Source organism: Canis lupus, chromosome 18 (assembly GCF_048164855.1).
Source record: "Canis lupus baileyi chromosome 18, mCanLup2.hap1, whole genome shotgun sequence".
Taxonomy (NCBI): Eukaryota; Metazoa; Chordata; class Mammalia; order Carnivora; family Canidae; genus Canis; species Canis lupus.
The window spans coordinates 37,849,301-37,871,236 of NC_132855.1; the positions used below are offsets into that span (position 1 = coordinate 37,849,301).

At 33.1% G+C, this 21,936-nt stretch overlaps 1 protein-coding gene across 10 annotated transcripts in view; it reads right to left on the minus strand.

The window, feature by feature from the left end:
- Positions 1-240: 240 nt before the first annotated feature.
- MIOS (meiosis regulator for oocyte development) overlaps positions 241-21,936 on the minus strand; it is a 35,391-nt gene continuing 13,695 nt past the window's right edge. For 6 of the 10 annotated variants that reach the window (XM_072784037.1, XM_072784039.1, XM_072784041.1 and 3 more), the window contains 8 exons: positions 20,395-20,649; positions 17,889-18,058; positions 15,301-15,366; positions 14,317-14,475; positions 8,634-8,786; positions 7,205-7,409; positions 1,305-1,434; positions 241-475 (listed from right to left, as the gene is read on the minus strand). In XM_072784037.1, coding sequence (XP_072640138.1) covers positions 379-475; positions 1,305-1,434; positions 7,205-7,409; positions 8,634-8,786; positions 14,317-14,475; positions 15,301-15,366; positions 17,889-18,058; positions 20,395-20,649 — 1,235 coding nt within the window. In that variant the 3' untranslated portion in view covers positions 241-378. The remainder of the gene's footprint in view (positions 476-1,304; positions 1,435-7,204; positions 7,410-8,633; positions 8,787-14,316; positions 14,476-15,300; positions 15,367-17,888; positions 18,059-20,394; positions 20,650-21,936) is intronic. The other 4 variants (XM_072784044.1, XM_072784043.1, XM_072784045.1 and 1 more) reach the window with 3 other exon arrangements.

Here is a 21,936-nt window from a genome sequence, read left to right on the forward strand (position 1 = left end):
AAAAATATACAGATTTTACTGAAATGATAGCCAATTTCAGCTTAGAAGATACAGGTTCAAGGTCTGCTCTGGGTTAGCCCAGAAACTGCTTGCATAGTGTTCATAATTTCAACAAACCCTAAAAAACTCTTCCAAAATGAACTTTTTCAACCTACTGAACAGAATTCATGCCCACACACCAATGTTCACTTCAGCAGCATTTGTCTCTATGAAGCACATCAAAATCACTCAAACATCAAATTGCTGATTTGATAGAATGATTTATTTTCCCATTACAGGAAAGTCATGAGTGACTTGTTCTGAGGTACGTTTTTGAGCTATGAAGGACATCTATTAGAAAGCTCCACACTTGAAGGTTTCTCTTTAGATGATAACATTTTATGGCTGGACAGTCTCTGCAGGTACCAGATTTCCTGTTGTATCCAACTGCATACATTTACATGTGCATGCAGAAACGGGACACTCTGCATGGTCCCTAAAAAAAATAGGTCAAGTAAAAGTTAAAAATCTAAATTAATCATATACATACAAACATTTATCTATATACCTATCTATATGCAGAATGCAATTTTCACAATGGTATTTGAAAAAATACAGGAATTAAAACCCAAAGACAAAAAACATGAAAAGAACTAAATAAAAAATGACTGATGAGCATTCATGCCCACACACCATCAAGGAGAAAGTTACTGAAAAATGAATAGCTTTACCTTTTAAATATATAACACGATACCTGATTTATAGTTATGAAAGTGACAAAGATGTGCTCAGAGTTTTAATTAAAGCCAATGAGACACACGGAGTATAAAAGTTATAGCAAAAGAGCCACTGGCACTATTTAAAGTAGAAGTTAAATATGGCTTGAGTCTCTATTGCATGAAGTGCTTACTTACTATATAACAAGTTTATTTAGACAATAATTGATATAGTTGTTTGATATGTATACTCCATCATTTAATTTCTAATTTCAATTATATACTATGATAGAATATTAGGTTAGTTGTAAAAAAAAAACTATAAATATATCTCCTCTCCAAATAATGCTATTCAAACATTTAACTCATATATAGTATTTAAACTGTTTCCTATATATAAGTATTAATTTTATAGTTTAAGATTACATAGGATATCTAATGACAGAAGTGTTGACACCACTTCTGCTAACTCAAGTGACAGCAAAAAAGAATTTTTTTTTTAGCAAAGAAGAAATTTATCCTTCACTATATACACCTCAACTATTTAAAAGGCCATCTGCCTTATCTCCTCTAACTCAAGCCTATTATAAAAAGAAATGTACTGATTACCTGAACCAACTAAGCATATGACCAGCATGTCCACCATGCCTGCAATTGTGACACCATGTGAACCAGTTGTTAAATTGAGCTAATTTTTTATCCTTGCTCAAGTCTACTTTTTCATCTGATTTGGATCCTCCTATGGGTTAAAGAAAATTATCTTCATTAACTCTGTCAAAATATTTTATTCAAAGCTTCTTAAAAAATATTTCTAAAACTATGTCAAAATACAAATTACACATCATATCAAAATAGCAATTTTAGTGCTATGATCTAGTTTAGATTGAAAAACTACTGGATACGAGGAGTGTCCTTATACTTTTAATAGTCAATAAAAAATGGAAAAATTTAAATGATCAAAACCCACTAAGAAGCAATTTGAATTAACAACCTTAGAAAAACAATCAGTTTAAAATCTTCCCACAGAGAAAATACTAAGACCAGTATATAGGTGAGTTCTACTAAGTCCTAAAGGAACAGGTAATTTTTATCTATATAAACTCTTTCAAAGAATTAGTAAAAGAGGGAAAATGCCTCAATGCACTTCTAAGGCTAGTATAACTTTGCTCACAAAAGCAGATTGAGAAAGGCAGATTATAGGTCAATCTCTTTCCTTGAACAGACATAAAAATCCAAAGGAAAAATTAGTAACTAGTATTATTTAGTACTAACTTCTAAGTACATACACTAGAGGCTTTTGTACATGCTAACAGGAGACCTATGCAGAAATGTTCATAACAGCATTGTTCATAATAGTAAAAGTCTGTTCATAAAATAAAAGTCAAATAGCAAAAAATAGTAAGAGTTTGATTGACAACCAAAGTGTCAATCAATAGTAAAGTGGAACAAAGTGTGTGACAGTAAAAAAACGCTCATTCTATTAATTTTGGCCATCCTACTATGTTTTCTTTTGTTCTAAAACAGATCAAATTAAAATATTTTGAGACTGAATAAAATTAGAGACAAGAATACAAAAATGAGTAAGTAAAAATATTAAGTTTAATTACACAGTTGTATACCTATTAACATGATGCTACATTAAAAATTTTATCTAGACTACTGCTGCTCACAAGTTAATGACCACAGGGTTATTAGTCTTACAAATAGTTTCTTAAAATACCTATCTGTTTTTGCTAACGATAGTAAGTAAAAAGGATGTATAGGTGGCTAAGATGTAAATACACTGAAATTCTCCCTAAAAGCTTCATAAAAATGATTAATAATGAAACGGGATAGGAAGAAAACAAAAAGAAAGAAAATACAGACTTTTTAAATTATTCTGTATTGCATATAGTTCATTAAGTGATTTTTATTTTGTGTTTATAACTTCTAACACATGGAAAACAGACTGGATCCGGAACAGTTTATTCCTTATGTTTCTCTGATGAAGCTGAAAATACTAAGGTCTACCCTACTGCCACATGAAAAGGCTTTTTAAAGATCAAATAGCTTTAGCAAATGATATACCTGATGGGGGTTGGTTTATAACCAAAATACGTAAAGAAGTTATATAACTGAACACCAGAAAACACACAATCCTATTACAAAACAAGCAGAGGATCTGAATAGACATTTTTACAAAGAAGACACACAGATGGCTCACAGACACATGAATAGATGCAACATCACTAATCATCAGGGAAATGCAAGTCAAAACCATAATGAGATATCCCCTGTCAGAATGACTAGAATCAAAAAGACAAGAAATAACAAGTGTTGATGAGGATGTGGAGAAAAGGGAACTCTTGTGAAGTGCTGGTGGGAATGCAAACAGAGTAACCACTGTGGAAAACAATACGGAGGTTCCTCAGGAAATTAAAAATAGAATTACTATGTGATTCAGTGATCCCAATATTGGGTATTTACTCAGAGAAAATGAAAACACTAACTCAAAAAGATATATGCACCCCTGTTTATTGCAGCATTATTTACAATAGCCAAGGCATGGAAGCAACCTAAGTGTCCATCAATAGACAAATGGAAAAGGAAAATTTGGTATACACATACAAGTATATTACAAAGCCATAAAACAGATGAGATTGTGCCATTTGAGACAACATGGATGGACCTAGAGAGTTATCATGCTACTAAGTGAAATAAGTCAGACTGAGAAAAATAAACATTATACAATTCCACTCGTAAATGGAATCTAAAATATAAATAAATAAATAATAAACAAAAAGCTGAATCAGACCCATAAATACAGAGAACAAACTGATGGTTGCCAGAGGGGAGGTATGGGGAGTTAAGCAAAATGTGTGAAGGGGAAAGGGAGATACAGGTCTCCAATTTTGGAATGAGTAAGCCACAAATAAAAGGCAGACATAAGGAATACAGTCACTGATATTGTAATAGCGATATAACAGGACAGATGGTAGCTACGCTTGTGGTGAACAATATACCAACTTGTCAAATGACTAAGCTGTATATCTGAAACTTATGTAATACCGTGTGCCAAAAAAGATCAAATAGTTTTAACTTTTTTAAAAAATAATTTTAACTTTTGGAAGATTCATAGTGAATTACAAAGTGCTATAGAATAGTTGAGGGATACTAGGGTTTCACACAGTCTAATAATAATTAATAATAAAAGAAGAGTAGGAAGGAAATGAATATATAATCTAACTTTAAGAAAGGTATTACATCTATACATTAAGCTCTCTAGGGGCAGGGATTTTTGTCTGTTTTGTTTACTGTAACATTCCTAGCACTTAGGACAATAGGTGCTAAATAGATACTTGTTATTCAACAATAATACTAAATACTAAACAATACTAAATGTTTATAACCAAACATAGCTATAAATATTCATAAATAATTACAAACATTTATAACCATAAGTGTTACCAAGTTTCAATAGAGTTCCAATCTTTAAAGCACAACTGAGTATAAAAATATGCAACCATCAGTTAAATAAGCTTATGGAAATTCTGGCCATTTGGATTATGAAACGTGATGGATGAATGACAACTCTAATTGCAGGCAAAGCATCAGGGGGTTTGTACACCTCAATCTTTTACAGCCTTGAGCTAGTACTTTATTTCTATCAGCTCCTGTCTTATTTTGGAACTCAGAACCTTATGATTTTATACACTAAAAAAGAATATGCTTATTATAGCTAACCCTTGAAAAACCTGAGTTTGAACTGTATGGATGTGCTTGCATCTGGATTTCTTGCAGTATGGTACTGTAAATATATTTTCTCTTCCTTACGATTTTCTTAACATTTTTTCTCTAACTTACTTTACCGTAAGAATACAGTATATAATATACACAAAGCATTCAATATGTGTTAATTGACTGTTTATGTTAACAGTAAGGCTTCCGGTCAACAGTAAGCTAGTAGTAGCTAAATTTTGGGCAGTCAAAAGTTATACCTAGATTTTTGACTATTCAGAGGTTGGTGCCACTAACTTCCATGTTGTTCAAGGGTAACTGTACTTTGGCTCAGTAATCCTTTAAAGATTGTATTCAGGTTTCCCTCATTTTCTTACACTATTTTCTATCAGTATACTTCCTAAGGCCCTCACCATGCAGATGCAACTGCTAGTTCCCATATACTCTCTGTACTTTATTCACCAATCTCTTTATCCTAGTTCATGCTTTTCACTCTTGTCTACACCTGGAAAGGCTTCTCTAAAATCTTCACATATTTAAATCTCCCAAACTTTTTTAAAGGATCAGTTTGAACAGCCATCTTCTTTCTGAAGTTTTCCAGATACCCTTCAAACAGAAGTAATGATTCCTGCTTTCAAAAATCCTAACACTTTCTTTATACAACATTCCTTATTCACTTCAAAGAGCTAAACGTGTTTCAGAACATAGAATATTTGGGATTTAAAAAAAATAATGAGCAAACAATATATAACAATTCCAGGAAAGTTTGGGGCAGCACTCTGTATGCAAATCAATTCTGAACAGGTTTTTGTTGTTGTTGTTTTGGTCATATGAAATTATTGTAAATTTGATTTAAAAAAACAAAAACTTTAGATTTTCAGAACTTTCTAGAGATTTTGGAATGACAGATAAGGGATTCTGGACTATTTTCTTTAATATATCATTTCTTACCCGTGCTCATTATACACTAAAAACTCCACAAGGGTCTTTGATTCATCTCAGGGTATCAGTCTTACCTAAGCCAAGTGTTCAAATATGTACAAAAAATTATTACTGAAGCAAATTTCAAAAAACATTTCTGAGGCAAATATGGGAAAATGTTAAGATTTTATGAACCTGAGTGCTGAATATTCATTAAATTAACAGTCTCCATAACAGAGAGGCTGAAATGTTTTGTTTTTTCTTCAGACCCATTTCAAAAATAAAAAAGATTGAAAAGCTAATTATCTAGCAAAATGGAATAGCACTCAGACCATTATGGCTTCCTGGGGCTTATAGTCTGAAAGATGTATTGAATTTAACTATTTTTATGTATCCCAGTTCATATATAACTTTTTTATGCAATATTTTGCCTTGTTCTTTCACTGTAGTGGATTTTTATTCCTAATTATTTTTTTTTTACTAGTATCAGGACCATAAAAGTAATCATTATGCAATATAAAATGAAAATTCTTGATTAAAATTTAAATCAAAACTATTATTATAAATTTGAAAACATTACATATTGCCTTTATTTAAAAAAAGGCATCTAACTTGAAAAATACTCATCCAATGATACTGGCAAACCTCTTTCAAAGATGTTAATGTATGAAATAAAACAAACTATTTACATGAACCAATTGCTGAATAGAATCACAAAATTTCATAACTAGAAAGATTCTCTGTCCAACACCTTATATGAAAGATATAACTCATATATATGTAACTCTCAGTGTTACAGATTGAATGTCACACAGGTAGAACTAATAAAACAGGCATTCTGACATCAGATCCAGTTCTTGATAATACCAGTATGCTAAATTAATACTCAAACATTTTTAATTAAAAATTTTGCCATAGTATGATTTAAGTTACATAAATAGCTCAAATATTTCCAGCCACTGAATATTTTATATTCAATTATCTACCATTTTCAAAATTTTTTCCTATATGTTTACTGTAAGTAGTAAACAATAATCCTAACATTTCTAACCATTAAAAAAATACATAGATCCACTAGGTAATTAGTATATAGCAGAAGCAGCACCAAAACTTGGAGGTAAAGGGACCTGATTTCTAACCTAACATTTTCTCTTAAGTATTTCACAGGTAGATTCTGAAGACTCAAAAAGAGAGAATGTGAAAGTTCTTTGAGACTATCAAAAGCTCTTTATGCATATAAGGTATTTGTTAATAGATGAGGGCACAGTGACTTTTAAACATAAATTGTGAGGGAACCCCTCTTAGAAAAAATGGTAAGAAAATAGTATAATTATAGGGTTACTTAATATTTAAGCTCTTTTCACAAACTTTAAATTGGCCAGCATTTGTGAGGTTACTTGTGATATGAATATTTTACTTTTAATGTATTGATTTTTATAAATTCCATGGGGATCCCTGGGTGGCGCAGCGGTTTGGTGCCTGCCTTTGGCCCAGGGCGCAATCCTGGAGACCCGGGATCGAATCCCACGTCGGGCTCCCAGTGCATGGAGCCTGCTTCTCCCTCTGCCTATGTCTCTGCCTCTCTCTCTCTCTCTCTCTCTCTATGTGTGACTATCATAAATAAATAAAAATTAAAAAAATAAAAATAAAAATTACTGAAAACTCTCTTCCCCCCAAAAAAAACTTAAAATAAATAAATAAATAAATAAATAAAAATAAATTCCAGGAAATACAAAACCTTTAAGCCAGCAGAGCGGCTTGCTCTTAGTTATAATATAAACTCAACTCTGTATGACTTCTATTGACAACAGTAAATCAGTTACGTAGGAACAATTTCAGCTCAAAAAATATATCATAGAATGATGTCATACCAGGACAGCTAGAAACAGGTGTTCCCATATTAATGAGGCAAAGTGCACATCGAGGAAGGGGTTTTCGACAGCCAGGGCAACTTGTGACTTTAGATTTTGTTGGTGAACCACTGACACCATACTGACTAAAACCTCTGCCTTGATGAGGCACAGTTGAACAGCTGTAGGAGATCGACTTGCCACAAAAATTGCAACTCACAAACACCTATACAACAAATGAAAGGAGGAATAAATATAATACAAACTTTATAAAGAAAATAAATTTAAAGTTTAATCCTAACAAGTTACTCTTAAACAATTTTTAAACTTTATTTTTTATTATAAAATAATTTGTGATCTGTGATATTTTGAGTAGCTCTCATTTAGGATTTCCACTTAGCAATGACACTGAGTACTTCTCTGTTACCTCTTTTTACCTATATTCTTCCTAATACCATGGCATCTGAAGAAAAACTTAGAAACGTTAGATAACATTTTAGAAATGACAGACTTTAGAATTCATATTGGAATATTACAAAACAACCCAATATAAGTTCTGATCTAAAGTTCAATGATTCAATATCCTGAACAAAATTTTCTTGTAAAGAAAATATTCATTTCCAAAGATAAAAAGGAGTTAAAGACCCTATAATGTCAAATAGCTAGGATTTTAGAATAATAGCAACAGAAACTGTTCATTTTGCCTTTACATTAAATTCCTAGGCTCTTAAACACTTACACAGATTAATAACAAACATTATCATGCAGTGCTATTTTACAAAAACTCAGGTTGTTTTAATATAATCACTAATTTCTCAACTTTCTAAAATAAGAAAACAGCACCATCCAGTGCTCACAATGAGGATATACCCAGTATTTAATGTCCAAATTTAGATAGTGATTTCATGTCATGTGCTTTATGTGATAAATGAGCTCATGTTTTTTGAACTAATGCCAAAAGAAAAAAATTTCCATGTTTAGTTAGATATATAGATATATGTACATACTATTAGAGAAAAAGCAAATGGTGCTTTATTACACATAAGTAGTACAGATAAATTTAATTCATAAATGGAATTTATAAGATAGTATAATAGTTTAGATTCCGAAAGGGCTTAGAATATACTAGAAAAGCTGAGCCCTAGGATTTATTTAGGTTGCCTAAGACCCTCTAGGCCTGATATGGTTTGCTCTAGCTCAGACTAAAGCTGACACTGAGATGACTGTCAGGAAGTGGCAGGACTGAAAAAAAACAGGGTGGTCAAGGATGAAATGCACTGTGGTATAAAAACATCAAGAGGAACTCAATATAAGCAAAGATGAGCTAATGATAATTTATTAAATTGAACTCTAAATTTACCCAATGTAATAATGCTGTGAACACTTCCCTTTGGGCTGGATTAAGTATATGTTACAATATGATTCTCTCCAAAATAATGTACTTACTTACCTGTGCTAGAGGCTTAGAACTGGGATCCAATTTACTCCTGTGAATATCAAACTCAGCTCGTTTGTGCCAAAACCTCCAGGCATCTAATAAATTTCTGTAATTCTCAATCCAGTACTGAACTCTTTCATCTTTAAGAACATCTAAAGGAGAGCCCTAAAAAGAAAACACAAATTAATACAGTTGTTTAAAAATTCTGTGACTAAGCCAGAGGATTCCAGGTAACATGTGAGTATGAGTCACACAGAAGAAATAGGCTCCCTTTCCGCCAAAAGCTGGTTCATATTGAGGATATAAATAAAATAACTGACAGAAGTTTTTTTGAATTTACTTTAAATTGACTTCTACTAATGACATAAATATGTGCTATATACATTATCATTATACCTGGCCAGGAAGTGTAATTCCATATCTCTTATTTAAGTTTAAGGACCCAAAAATAAACAATTCACTTTCCTACTTGAATACAATAAAAACTGATGTGAATATTTTGTCCCCTAAATTAAAACTTCTGCATTCATAATATCTATTTACTATCTAATTCAAATACATACCAAAATTGCTTCATCACATTGAAAATACTGAGCCTTGTCCTTTGTATCTACCAATATACTGTGAATAGAGTTGCTATTTATGCATACCTATTTATCTGAAAGTTAAACCTGTCTATTCTCTTTCCCTCAATTAAAACATACATTTATCACCTTAAAAATTAAAAAGAATAAACAAAACAAAATCCCAAAACCAAATCAAAAAAGTTCTTCAGGGATCCCTGGGTGGCGCAGTGGTTTAGCGCCTGCCTTTGGCCCAGGGCGCGATCCTGGAGACCCGGGATCGAATCCCACGTCAGGCTCCCGGTGCATGGAGCCTGCTTCTCCCTCTGCCTGTGTCTCTGCCTCTCTCTCTCTCTGTGACTATCATAAATAAATAAAAAAAATAAAAAAAAAAAAATTAAAAAAAAAAAAAGTTCTTCATTCTTTTGCCCTTAGGCCACAATGAAAAGCAACAATTTCTTTACCTCAAGTTTACATTTCTTCTCAATAAAAACTTCAATTTCTTGCCAGTAAGACTTCCTAAAGCTTTATTTTCCCTGGCAGCTGTGACATTTCACATTTTACCTATGCTTGCTTTGGGTTTTCATAGAATGCTTTTAGCCCTGTACATGATATCTCCCTTAAGTTCACATGATGAAGAAAGTTGAGAAAGTCTCAACCTCTGATGATGCCATAAGCATCAATGTGAAACCCAGTTTTGGGGGGCCAGACAGAAAAGTAAAATGTAGAGAGAACTTAGCATATATCTTACTTATGGAAGAAGGGAAGAAACCTGTAACAACTACTAGACAATCTATCTTTAGACATTTTATCAAGACAGAATGAGCTTATCTTTCACCTATTAATTAGGTATTAACTTCTGTTACCAGAGTTAAATCAGCTAAAAGAATATGTGAAAAACTCTTAGCTGATAACTTTAAATTTTACTTCTTAAAAAAGTAAACATCTCTTCTGGTCCTAATAATGGTCAATTAGCCAGAACTAAGTGCTAAAGTAGAGTATAATCCCTAGTTTAAAAAGAAAATTCACAGAAAAAAAGAGAAATCTTCATATACCACTCTTTCTCCTTTCATGGCAGTAGTAAGGATAAACTAAGAAAGAATTTGGTCAATTCATATTTGTTAAGTCTTCTCTAGATCTGCCCCCAAATAAACCTAAAATTAAGCTCCAACAAAATCTGCAGAGGAAACAATCCAAAGATTAAGACTGGAAAGGCTTGGGAAGTAACTTGGGCTTCTCAAAGATCCATAGTAACAAAACTTAAGACCAAAGTGAGCAGTAAATAACTGAATTTCCAAAAGCATTAACCAACATTCTCCAGAAGAGGTAATAAGAACCCAGATCTCTATAATATACAATACACAACATCTAGTATTAAACTGCTAGACACAAAGAAACGGGTAGATGTAGTTCAAAGTCAAGAAAAAAGGCAGTCAATAGAAACCAAGTCTAAAATAGCCCATATCAAAGTTAGCAGGCAACTTCCTGAATGCAGCTATAAGATATAAGTTCAAAGACTTAAAGGAAAAGTATTTTAATTAGTGTACAGATAGGGATCTAAGTGAAAAATGTAAACTAAAAAAAAAAAAGAAAAAGAAAAAGAAAAATGTAAACTATAAAAAACAGATTCTAGAACTAAATTGTACAGTAACTGAAATTAAGAATTCACTGAAAAACTTAGTATCAGGTGACACAAAAGTCAATGAACAAATCAACAGCATTTAACCTATTTGAGGAGCAGAGAAAAAAAGGATGGAAAGAAAATGAACAAAACCTCAGATACCTACAGGTATCAAATGGTTTAAGATACCTACACTATCAAATGGTTTAATGTATGGTAATAGAAGCCTGAAAAAGAGAAGAGAATGAGATTGAAGCAGAAAAAAATATATATAAAGAAACAACACCCCTAAACTTTGCAAAACTAATGAAAAACACAGACTTGCAGATCCAAGAAGCTCACTGAACCACAAGCAGGGCACAAAGAAATACAACTAAGCATCAAGGGTAAACTGCTGAAAATCAAAAGCAGCCCAAAGGAAAATGAAACCTTACACAGGGGAGATTTGGGATGATTTAATACATGTAATCTCAGTTGATTTAATAGATATAATCTCATTTCAGTAAGAAAAAAAATGATGTGCTATGCTACAGAAAGACACCTTTTCTTCCACAGGCAGTGGCCTGATAAGTTGGTAAATTTATACTGTGTTTGTTTGTTTGTTCATAAGAAGGTAGGATCCGAGGGTGCATTTTACTACATTTACCCAGTATACAGCATGCTATCAACTGTATGAAAAGATGGGGATAGGAAAGAGGACACCATGAGAAGATAAGATTAGCTGGAGGGCTACATGAAATCTCAGGGAAATGCTCTAACTGTTCACCATATTTCTATCAAAAGTAAAGAAGAGAACTTTTGCCAGAAATCTGTTTTTAACTGTTAGACAATAAAAACTGAGAGTAAACTGATGAACTGGCTACCCCAAATATTAAAAAGGTAAAATGAGAGGAAGGAAGTTGTGGTATAACTTCTTTCTGCACTTCAAGTGAGACCATAGTTCAGATCAGGGAAAGGCAACTCTTTTATAGAAAGTAGTTTTGTGAATTGGAGAAACTAGAAAGAGGTTTCTCTGCTCCATTTGAGCTTTATGTAAATTCAACACGGACACTTCCCAAAATGGAAGGAAAAACTGGCTGAGGGATAGTAAGATAAGGTAGAAGTCTACTACAGAATAACTGATTAGCTTAAAGTTAAATGCCTTCTAACCCCAAGCAATCTACACATTTAATGCAATCCCTATCAAAATACCACCAGCATTTTTCACAGAGCTAGAACAATCCTAAAATTTGTGTGGAACCACAAAAGACCTCTAACAGACAAAGCAATTCTGAAAAACAAAACTGGGGGCATCATAATTCTAGATTTCAAGGTATTATAACAAAGTTGTAGTCATCAAGATAATATAGTTGGGGGCAGCCCTGGTGGTGCAGCGGTTTAGCGCCATCTGCAGCCAAGGGCATGATCCTGGAGACCCTGGATGGAGTCCCACATCAGGCTCTCTGCGTGGAGCCTGCTTCTCCCTCTGCCTGTGTCTCTGCCCCCCTCTCTCTCTGCATCTCTATGAATAAATAAATAAAATCTTTAAAAAAAATTAAAAATAAAAAAGATAATATAGTTGGTACTGGCACAAAAACAGATGCATAGATCAATAGAACTTCAGAATAGAAAACACAGAAATGGACCCACAACTATATGGTCAACTAATCTTCGACAAAGCAGGAAAGAACAACTAATGGAAAAAAGTCTCTTCAACAAACAGTGCTGGGAAAACTGGACAGTAACATGCAGAAGAACAAAACTTGACCACTTTCGTATACCATATATCAAAATAAATTCAAAATGGATGAAAGATCAAATGTGAGACAGGAAACCATCAAAATGGTAGAGGAAAACACAGGCAGAAACCTCTTTGACCTTGGCCGTAGTAACTTCTTACTAGACATGTTGCCAGAAGTAAGGGAAACAAAAGCAAAAATGAACTATTAGGACTTCATCAAGATAAAAAGCTTCAGCCAGGGGATCCCTGGGTGGCTCAGCAGTTTAGTGCCTGCCTTCGTTTGCCCCAGGGTATGATCTTGGAGTCCCGGGATCAGTCCCTCATCAGGCTCCCTGCATGGAGCCTGCTTCTCCCTCTGCCTGTGTCTCTGCCTCTCTCTCTTTCTCTGAGATTCATAGAGATTTCTGTCTCTATGAATAATAAATAAATCTTAAAAAAAGAAAGGTTTGGCACAGTGAAGGAAACAATCAACAAAACTACAGGCAGCCTACAGAATGGGAGAAGGTATCTGCCAACATATCTGATAAAGGGTTAGTATCGAAAATCTACAAAGAGGGCAGATCAGATGGCTCAGCAGTTTAGCGCCACCTTCAGCCCAGGGCATGATCCTGGAGACCTGGGATCGAGTCCCACGTCGGGCTCCCTGCATGGAGCCTGCTTCTCCTTCTGCCTGTGTCTCTGCCTCTCTCTCTCTCTCTCTCAAAATAAATAAATAAAATCCTAAAAAAAAATAAAATCTACAAAGAACTTACAAAACTCAACACCAAAAGAATAAATAATTCAGTTAAGAAATAGGCAGAAGACATGAATAGACACTTTTCTGAAGAAGACATCCAGATGGCTAATAGACACATAAAAAGATGCTCCACATCATTCATCATCATGGAAATACAAATCAAAATCACAATGAGATACCATCTCATACCTGTCAGGATGGCTAAAATTAACAACACAAGAAACAACAGGTGTTGGCAAGGATATAGAGAAAGGGGAACCCTCTTGCACTGTTGGTGGGGATGCAAACTGATACAGCCACTTTGGAGAACAGTATGGAGGTTCCTCAAAATGTTAAAAATAGAATGATCCCCCATTATTCAGCAATTACACTAGGTATTTAACTAAAGAATAAAAAAATACAGATTCGAAGGGACAGATGCACCCCAGCATCTAGAGCAGCAATGTCCACAATAGCCAAACTATGGAGAGAGCCCAAATTTCCATCAACTGATGAAGACGTGGTGTGTGTACACACATACACACACAGATACACACACAGAAATATTACTCAGCCATCCAAAGGAATGGACTCTTGCCATTCACAATGACACAGATGGAGCTACAGTATATTACGCTAAGTGAAATAAGTCAGTCAGAGAAAGACAAATGTCACATGATCTCACTTATATGTGAAATTTACGAAAACGGATGAACACGGGAAGTGGGAAAAGAAAAAAAAAAAAAAGACAGAAACAAGCCATAAGAGACTCTTAAAAATAGAGCACAAACTGAGGGTTGATTGAGGGTTGTGGGTGGGGGATGGGTTAGATGGGTGATGGGGATTAAGGAGGGCGCTTGTGATGGGCACTGGGTGTTGTAGTAAGTGATGACTCACTGAATTCTACCATAGAAACCAATATTGCACTATATGTTAATTACCTAAATTTAGAGTAAAAATAATTAAAGTTAAATGCCTTATAAAGATCCTAAACAAGCAAAAGGCATACCCACTCAATGAAGGAAGAAGGTGGTTAAGCACTGTTTTTCTTTAAGCTGCTACCACACTGCACTAACCTGCAACATGCAGTAACTTGCTGTTTGGACATCTCCAGTTCTATCGACATAACTCTCCATTAAGTCCACTCCATCTTTAGTAAGGCCTGTAAGCAGTATTCCTTCCAAATTTCCAGCCTCTTTCATTTCGTTGGTCAACTTTTCAATATATCTATTTAACTGGAAAATTCAAAGTGATTTTTCTGAAGCAATTTGTTTCACTATATACTCTGTACTTCAAAACTTATACTTTTGGAATAGTTTTATTTTTATGGAACACATTTTAAAACAAAGCCTTCGCAAAAATCTAGATGTGATCTCTTAAGAAGTCTGCATCTGTCATAAATTACAATGTAGCATTCCTGGTTATTTAAAATATTTTTTAAAAAAGGCATTCATTATATTTTAGTAATTATTCTATAAAAGAACTATAGAGGGTTTATTATTTTAAATTTAAAGAGAACTGTCCCTCAGTATTCTGCAAAGTTTTATTGTAATAGAAACATAGAATCTGAGTTGAAAGGGAACTTGAAGATGATCAAAAATAATCATCTGTTGGTAAGGTCTCTGACTTCATCCCACCCCAAATTCTAGTCTATATTCCTCTCTGTTCCCTCAGCACTTCCTGCTCATTATTATAGTGCTTAGCACCTTTTATTACTGATTGTTTATGGGCGTTTCTCTGTCACTATATACACAGCATATGCATTCAATACTTATTTATTGTATTAGGAAGGAATGAAGGAATTTTTTTATAGCATCCCTAAGCGGTGAATTTAATGTCTTTATCTCTAGATCAAAAGCAAAAATAAACTAAAATATTAAGTCAGGAATCTTAAACAATTTTGGTTACAATACACATGTTTACAGTATCTTGATCTAATAAATTATTTTTAAAGAAGAATTTATATGTTACATACACATATTTGTACATGAAGATTAGTTTCCTAATCCAGTAACAGTAAATATTAATCACTTCAAATATAGAATTAAACCAATTTTTACCTGACTATCACTGAGGAATTTACAAGCAAATGCCACTCTGTCACGTACAGCAACTTTGTTTTCATACTGAAAAGAAGAGCAAGAAGTTACTTGTGGGAGCTAGGAGTTTTAAATTCTTGCAGACTATTAACCTAATAGTAATTTTATTTTCAAATGTATTAGTAAGTTATTGTGTATATACTGGCAGAGCCTAAGAGGCCTTTCTTAATGTATCCCTCTGGAAACTCAGCTCTAAAATTATTGTTCTTGTAAAGTAAAAATTTACATCTTAAATACTGACCAATTCAGTTGTAAAACATTCCACTTCAGTCTTATATAACTGCAACATAAAATATAAGCAATGATGTATGGTTTATTAGATTTAAGATGCCATGTAATCCTTCCAACATAATCTCCAATTAATTTTGGAGAAACTGAGAAAATCTTTTCTGGGATGCTAACTTAATCAGTAAGTCTAGGAAATCTGTGAATTACCAGTGAATATACCAGTATCAATATACCAATACAGAATTTGGAAAGACTATCAGCACATGTATCTAAATACAAAGTGGTAAGTTTTAAAATATACACTTATAAATAAATAAGACATGGGGTGCCTGGGTGGCTCAGTCTGTTAAGCATCTGCCCTCCGCTCAGGTCATGATCCTATGGTCCTGGAACTGAGTCCTGCATCTGGCTCCCTGCTCAGCGGGGAGTCTGCTTCTCCCTCTCTCACCACTCCTTCCCCCACATGTGCTCTTTCTCTCTCAAATAAATAAAATCTTATAAGAAAACCAACAAGACACACTTTGTGGCCAGAGCAAAATACTGTTATAAAGGTGATTTGTGGCAAAATTTCAGGGGTATTTGTGATAACTTAAATTTTTGTATACCTGCCAGTATTGTAAAACACTATTTTGAATTTCTATAAATGTAAAAAGGTAATTAATTTTGTGGTAAGTAGAAAACAGTCTAAAGGTGGGAAAAAGATCCTATTTCCACTGAAGTCATTCTATGAAAAGTAGTTTTCTTGCTTAAACATAAGATCACTTCAACTGGTACCTATCCTAGCATGTTTTCTCAATTATAAAATACGGTTCTGCCCTTATTAGGGAGCATGTTTGGTACAAGCTGGATTTAACTCTTTAGATTCGGGTGCAAGTGTTCGATTTTGATGGGGAAAGTGTTATAAATATTAGCTGTCCCATTTTATAGCTCAGAAAACTAAAACCCAAAGAAGTTAATTGGCCAGCTGAATGAAGTAACTGTGTTGGAGCAAGGACTCAGACCTTCATCTTCTGATTTCCCAGTTCAGTACTTTCATTAGATTACTACAACTTAACAATTTTTAACAAAAGATATGTTAATTATAATTATTTACAGATGAAGTAAAATTAGGTACACTATTGAAGCAGTTTGGAAATATGAACTTCCTACTCAAGGTAAGATAACCTACCTAATAACCCAAATTTACATATAAGAAAATGAGAGTATTTATAATAGGTCACTTAACTTAAAATAAATATAATATTTAAAGAATATTTATCAATTTAAAATCTGAACAATCCACTTTTTTCTAGTCTTCACCATACTTTACTACTTCCTGAAAGTATTTTATTTCTTCAAAATGCAACACCTGAAGTCTTCTGTTTAACAAAAAAAAGTAATAGTAAAAAACAAACAAAAAACCCAACATATTCTCAGATACTAATCTGAAGTGGTTAGAAAAGTTCAGTAGTTCATTTACTAAGAGTAACAGACAAAGTATATAAACTAAGGAATTGTCAAAATGGATGCTAACAAAATTTATTGAAATTTTCATTAAGATACCTCAATAAAATACAGGTTCTTATAAATTCTTAGGGACTGAGACACTTAAATCAATTATTCAAACAATGTGTCTTTATATGAAGTGCTATAATGGCAAACACAGAAATAAATTTCATGTTAGAAAGCTCTTGTCAGTGGTAGAAAGAAGTCCAACAATGCAAAAAAAGTTGTATTAATGTGAAGCTTAAAACAAAAAAAAACTTACAAGCACACTTCACTTCATTATTTCTTTCCCCACTTTGTGATAAAGAACCTATTTGGTGATGTGCTTATAGGTGGTTAAAGCAGGAGGGAAAAAGCAATGAAAGACTAAATAATGAAAAAATTAAGTATTTCACTAGAAGTAGTGTGATTGTCCATCTTCCAAACTGGTAAATGTCTGAGAATGCAAATACTAACTCAGACAAGATATATAGTCATTCTGATCACAAATAAGTTTGCTTACTTAACTAAAAAAAAGACAGGCACTTTTAAAAAATTACATTTCAATATAAAATTTATGCTTATACAGTTGTATAATTCTAGTTCTACTCTTAATAAAGGATAAAACCCTAACTTTCTATGTCAATTATATTGTTAAAACTATCTAAAAAATCAAGTTTGTTATCAGCTAACTGTAGGATGACATTCAAGAGCTGTCAAAAATATTTAAGATATTTTATTTTAAATTTTACAAAATACATCAAAATATAGTATTTTAGGCAACAGACATTTGAAAATTTTAGCAAGACTAGATAAAACTATCTTAAAGGAGTCCTGTCAAACAGAAATTAGCTTACCAATACTCCATCATAAGATCCTGTCTCACTTGTCAGAAATGCAAACATGACACACAGATACGGGTTATTTAATTGTAGTCGTAGAGTGCTGCACATTTCTCTCCAAAGAGAGTTTTTCTCATCCGTATAACCCGATAAAGCCATTGCTACCACATTGAGATTCAGATCACCTGCACATTAAAAACAGTCAGCTAATCAAAGTGATCAAAAGCTTCATCCCCCTCTTCCAGTTCTTAAATCACAAAGTAAAGATCAGAGGGTCATGTTTACCTACAGCAAAATAAGCCCACTAGAATTAAGGGTTTTGATCCAGACTGGAATATTTGGCAAGGACCACAAGCAACATTTCCATTCTTATAAAACTTTTGCCCATATTACTAACCCTGTCCAGGACGAGCACATCTTTAAATTTTCAAGTTCTCATTCCAGGCAAGTTGCTATACAATGTTATTATTTAGGACCGAAATGGAGAAGTGATGCCATTCTACCAGAATCACTGTCAGTCTTATCAAGTTCATTTATGTGGACATATTTCAAAGCACCAATAGTAAATATTACTGTACCTCAGTACTACAATTTTCAAAATCACTTTCTTTTCCTACTCCTAAATATATAATGCATATACTTAAGTGTATGTTCTGAAAACCAGTATTTCACCATTCTTATCATAGTATAAGACTTTATTTTTCTAGGACAAAATTAATTACCAGTATTACCATAGCATTGTATTTAGACATATTTTCAACAAAGTATTTATCAATAGTCTATTAAACATTAGTTCTTAGCAGTTTAAATAGTCACTAATAAGCTGCTAACCTGGTAGTCAACCCCATGGACTACACCTAGGTTTCTTCTAATATAAGTTCACCTTCAAGAGAAAATTAAATTCACCTTTAACTTTTACTCTTTAGTATTTTGTACATTTATTATAGCAGTGTTCTTATTCTGTTCCTGGGTCCTAATCATTTTCTTTCTTTTCCAAATAAAAGAGCATTTCCCATTTTATGGTATTAAATAGCCTTGTTCTTCATTTCTATAAACACTTTCCTCAAGTTGCTTTGTGCTTGCTTCCTCTGCCTACTCTATTAAATTGGATTTAAAGTCTTTTAAGATTAACAGCAACCACTACCATCACAACAGAGAAATATCTTCCTGAATCCTGCTCAAAACAATTTATTTCCAGGTAGAAGGAACATATAAATCTTTTCTTTAGTCCTTAAAAACTTATTAAAATCACTGGAAAGATACTTTTCCCCCTACTGATATATGGGTGTTTAAATCTAACACCAAATTTTCCACATATACATGACAGGGAAGTACCATGCTCCCAGTTCATATCAAAATCATAGTTAGAAATGGCTTTAAATATCAACTCTTTTTTTTCATCATTTTATCTTCTATTGTACTCTCAAATAAGGAAGATTTATGTTGGAGCAAAAGTGAAGGAAAGAGGCCAATCTGGGCAAAACATTAGATTTTCAACTTCTTATTGCAAGTAAATAATTACAATTAATTTCATGTTTTTCTCTATGGCACAACAGAACTGTAATGATTTCAATATCAAGTAAGAATTAAGCATTCTGATTATCAGAAATAATTTGCTAGGTGTATTAAACATCAATAGCTATATATATCTTAGTTATTCAAGTGAAATATCCCTGATAGTAAAAAAACTGAATTTCTGGATTGAGATTTATTTGCCTGAATATTCTCTTACAAAATATCAGAGTAAAAACTTTATCACATTTTGTATTTTCTTCCTTTAAAAAAAAATTAAATGGAAACTATGTTTATTTACTTATTTATTTTGGGGGGAAACTATGTTTAAATCACCAGCCTCAAGTAGAAGCATTTTTGCAGATCAAAGTGTAAGTTTTATAATAATCTACATTAGTCTAATAGTGTCATTTAGAGTTTCCTAAAAGTCAGCCAATAACCATCTAAAAGATGAAATAAAAACTCTCAAATGTTTGCCCTAAGAATGCTTGCAAAATGAAGTAGTCCTAATCTCCAAGAAAATACATTTTCAAAAATCTGTGAACTATGTTTAAAAGAAAATGCATTAAAAGTGGATGCATTTGAATATTCACTATATTGTTATTAAAATGGCAATTAAGGGATGCCTGGGTGGCTCAGCAGTTGAACTTCTGCCTTTAGCTCAGGGCATGATCCCGGGGTCTATGATGGAGTCCTAATCGGGCTCCTTGAGGGGAGCCTGCTTCTCCCTCTGCCTGTCTCTGCCTGTCTCTGCCTCTCTCATGAATAAATAAATAAAATCTTTTTTAAAAAATGGCCCTTAAGACACATTTTCTTCTTTACAGACATAAATCAAGGCATAAACAAAAGGAATGGGCTAATATTTACTTTCATAGATACAGTTCTGTACTAATTTGTCTTTCAAAAAAATTTACAGAAAAATATTGACTAAATATTTGAAAGTTATCAGTATCTTTTCTTTAAAGAATTCTAAAAACTGCAATTATCTTAGAATATAATAACCTAGTACCTTTCTCTGAAGATGCCCCTTCATTCAGGATTTGGATTGCTCGTCGAATATCCAAGTTGAACAATGCCACAGCAGCAGCTCTCTCCCACTCCCCTTCTTGCACAAGAGAATTCAAAAATGGCCCTACATCTACATCTGTTCCTTTCTTTATCCACCCACAAAGCTGTAAAGCTAAGATTCTCTCTTCATTTAAATTCTGAATATCACTTTGCTTATCCAAACCGCTCCAATTATGTCTGCTGCTTTCCACCATTCCTAAAAAGAGAAGCATTTTTATATTAGTTGTTTTTTTATTATTTTTTAAAATATATTTAAAAAATAAGTCCATTTTACACAGAGATATTTCGACAGCATGCTTTGAATATTTGGCTACTTAACCACAAATTCGTGACACCATAAGTGTAAAATATGCCACAAACAAAACATACTTTACATGTTGTTAAATACAACAGTTCCTTGAGATACCAAAAAAGCTACTAGAACAATTAATGCTTGATGGGCTGAGTCACTGCTTCAGAGAAGCCTCCCTGACCACCTAATCTGAGTGCACCTGTTATTATCTAATGTGACTGTCTCCTATACTTCCTTCAGAACTAATGTAAGTTCTTATATTTTATTAATTTTCAGACCTATCTCTTCTCCTGCTAGAACATATGCTCCAAAAGGGGAGGCGTCTTGTTCTATTTGAAAGGTTATCTCCAGTGTTTAAGATTCAATAGATTCTCTCTCCTTCTCCATTTGCTACCTCTTTGTATGCATATATGCAAATATATGAAAAAATGAGATCATATATATAAAAGTACTTCAAAAGTTTAAATACTAAAGCTAAAATACAATGGGAATGATATGAAGTTTTCTTCTTCACAATATCAGAAGACTTTATATTCTCATTTTCTTTTCATAAGGAATTTAATTCTTCCAGCCTTAGATTTCAATCAAGGCAGATGATCATAATGGTACTAAATAAAACTAATATAAAGATGAAAAAAAAAAAAAAGATGAAATTTGACTTTTAATTGCAACTCAAATTCTTAAATGTTCTAGGACATTTTTTTTTAAGATTTTTTTTTACATTTATTTATTCATGAGAGACACAGAGAGAGAGAGAGAGAGAGAGAGAGAGAGAGAGGCAGAAACACAGGAAGAGGGAGAAGCAGGCCACATGCAGGGAGCCCGACTTGGGACTCGATCCTGGGTCTCCAGATCAGGCCCTGGGCTGAAGGCAGCACTAAACCACTGAACCACTCGGGCTGCTCATTCTAGGACATTGTATCATCAAAACTGTCATTGTAGAATTACCTGTTATTTTTCAGAAAAAACTGAATTATGAATTAGGCAGCAAGAATGTCCAACATTACTAACATCTTTTATTAGGAGTAACTTAGAGTAATTCTACATTTATCCACTTACATATAATACAGTTATTATACCTTTGTAAATAACTAGATCAATAATAAATAGGTTTTAAGAAATAATTCAACTTGTCTGTGGTAGGCAGAACTGTATAAAATGGTCTCCACGATTCTTGCCCCCTAATAACCA